The following is a 2,951-nucleotide window of genomic DNA, read 5'->3' on the forward strand; positions in this document are numbered from 1 at the left end:
CTGGGTAATATAATACTTCTCTAAAATTGGGGTTTGCTAAAAAATTTTATTTAATTAATATAAAAAATCTATTTGAACTAAACTTAATCTGAATCATGAACGGTAGATGAACTCGAATTTGAGGTTGATTCACATCTGTAAAAAAATCAATATTTCATTACAAAATAATCCAAACTCCAAAACAGAGGTTGCACTCAAAAAAAAATAGTAACAGTATCTAACCATTACAGTTAGCAAACAAAACCACAGCGAAACTTTAAATTTTGATTTCAACTATTTGCATAGATGCCTTTAAAGTAAAAGTACCTACAGGGTGATTTTGAAATAGAAGCGGGAAAAAAATCACGGCTTTACGGAAATACGTAGAAGAGGCTTTTTGTGATTTTTATTAATTTTAAGGTGAAGGTAAATTTTCCAAAATCCTGACCTTACCCGGCGCCACTGATATAACCTTAACAACAACGCAGAGCATTTTGTTCGTTAATCTATGCATAGTAACCCTAGTAACCTTAGTAATCATTGGCGAAGCATGAAAATTGGAATTAATTTCTTTTATTGTTTTCTTAAAACTGAGACAGCAATTTATAAAACGAAACCTGCCAACTTCCTTCATTTACAATAAGCTGTAATAATTTTTTTCCGCCTCTATTTCAAAATCCGCCTTTATATTGAAAATAAAAAACAGGTTAAAATGTCTCCAAACCCTATTAGATCCCTAATTCTTTTCAAGGCTCTTTCCCTTTGTTTGGCTGTCCTAAAAAAAAGTTTAACTGGTGGCTTTGCAAATCGTTGTACAAGTTTCAGCCCATGTGGTATCACTTCTTTGCATCCATTCAAATGTCTTTCCCTAAAGCCCATAATTGATTTGTCTGCATCTGCTGGTTCGATAATAATTATGTCATTTGTTACTGTTAGTCTTGCATAAAACTGCTCATTCCCAACTTTAACGCGAATTTGCTGTTTCATCTTTTCCGAACGACACTCTTGTAAATTCACCCACTCTTTTAGTAGTACGTCTATCTTATCTGCAAATAAAAAAAGAAAGTTATTTTCGCTTTTTTACGATCTAGGTACCATACCTTTTGTCATTTTGATTGTAAATTCCAATTCTGTGATTCCAATAACCTAACCTATGCAAGAAATGGGGCCGACTTGTGATCTGACAGTTGACAGTCAGTGTTGCCAACAAGTTAAAATCTTAAATACTTGTTTGAAGGTATCGTATAGAGGTGCGAGTTGTATCATGTAATTTAAGTTAATGTTAATTAATATTGTATACAGGATGTTATACTTTCTACACTATTGGCAAAAAACGCACCTGCAATGATTTGTTTCCTAGGCAAGCACAAAATCGGTTTTGTTAAGTTTTAAATCCGTGGCGCACAAGCAAATTTATTGAAATTTTTGTGTAATTTTGTCTCACTTTTAGTATAACTTTTTTCTCTTAATAGCCTCAACCTGTGACAAGGAATTTCTACACTCTTTTTGTACACACATTTCAAAAAGACCTTGTATATTTTTTAAATTTCGTAGTACAGTAGAGTTTCGCTAATCCGGGGAGTGCCGGATTAGTGGAAATGCCGAATTAGTGGACGTTGGTAGGTGATCACAAATTAAATGAACGCAATAGGAACAAATATAAGTTTATTAAAAATGTAAACAAAGAAACGCACTTACGAAATTATTGTTTTTGAAAAAAATCAGAAATCGGCTTTTGTATATTATTTATCAATTCTTGTTTGAAAGCTTTTTCACGAAGATTTCTTAGAATCATAATTTCCTTAGCAGACACACAATTTTCTTCAACCCAAATTATACATTTACTCAAGGATAACAAAAAGCTTCTGCAGGAATAAATAGGTGAATTGTTTTAGTGCCGGATTACTGGACGTACTGGTCTGATGAAGTACCGGATTAGCGAGTGTCGAGCGGAATGGTTTTAGTGTCGGATTATTGGATGTGCCGGTCTAGTGGAGTGCCGGATTATCGAGACTCTACTGTATACAGGGGGTGATTTTGAAGTAGAGGCGGAAAAAAATCTATTACAGCTTATGTAAATGAAGGAAGTTGGCAGCAGGTTTGGTTTTTTAAATTGCTGTCCCAGTTTAAAAAAAAATAGAAATTGATTCCAATTCCATGCTACACCAATTATTACTGATTCTTTTTAGAAATTTTCAAAAAATACCTTCTTGATCAATTTGGACCCAAAAAAAAGAATCTGAAGTCTGATTGGTTGTTGTTTTATTAATATTGGTTATAAAACAATAGGTATAAAGTTAGAATGCATGTGGTCTTTGCCATATATACAGAATGTCCCAGAACGCTCGCACTTCCTTTTAATGGGGAATTCTCCATCACAATGTTCAGGCCCTTACAGATTTTGAGTTACAAGCACTTTAAGTTGGCCAATCACAGCCCATAAATCGGTAGATAGCATTTGATTACTCTATCTACGAAAATTTTTCCTTTTAAATTACACAAAGATGCGCTGCGAATAATCAACTTTAAATGCAAAGTTGAATACTATAAATGCCCGAACATTGTGCGATAAGGCAATCCACTCAGATTGTGATGAAGAATTTCCCATTAAAAGGAAGTGTGAGCGTTCTGGGACATTATGTAAGTCTTAGCTTAACCAGCACGCACTTTTTTTGGGAATTTCAAGTTAATTTTTCTCGGAAAATCTTACATATAGCTAGGAACTATAGTAAAATGATGCTGTGAGGTGAGTTTCGTCTTGATCTGAAGACTGAAGCCAATTCAAAAAGTTTCATGATTGCTGAAATCTGAACAAAATTTAAAATGTCTTGGATTTTTTTTAATCAATTCGGGTTGTAGGAACAAAAATCTACAGCGTTTCTTACATAAGAAAATTTCGAATTGAATTTGTCACTTTGTTGTTGCCAACAGGTCAAGGGGAATTAATTTATTGATGATAAACAAAAAGCCTC

At 33.5% G+C, this 2,951-nt stretch overlaps 1 protein-coding gene across 1 annotated transcript; it reads right to left on the reverse strand.

The window, feature by feature from the left end:
* Nucleotides 1–26: 26 nt before the first annotated feature.
* Nucleotides 27–1,194, reverse strand: LOC148169568 (uncharacterized). The gene is made up of 3 exons (XM_088043630.1): nt 1,080–1,194; nt 704–1,025; nt 27–135 (listed from the first exon to the last, which is right to left on the reverse strand). The coding sequence occupies exons 1-3, from the start codon at nt 1,087–1,089 to the stop codon at nt 84–86; spliced, it is 384 nt and encodes a 127-aa protein (XP_087899756.1). The 5' UTR covers nt 1,090–1,194; the 3' UTR covers nt 27–83.
* Between the last annotated feature and the right edge of the window lie 1,757 nt (nt 1,195–2,951).

The sequence above is a fragment of the Gnatocerus cornutus genome, chromosome 8 (genome assembly GCF_029298725.1).
Source record: "Gnatocerus cornutus isolate USDA-ARS CGAHR chromosome 8, icGnaCorn1.1, whole genome shotgun sequence".
NCBI classification, from domain to species: Eukaryota; Metazoa; Arthropoda; class Insecta; order Coleoptera; family Tenebrionidae; genus Gnatocerus; species Gnatocerus cornutus.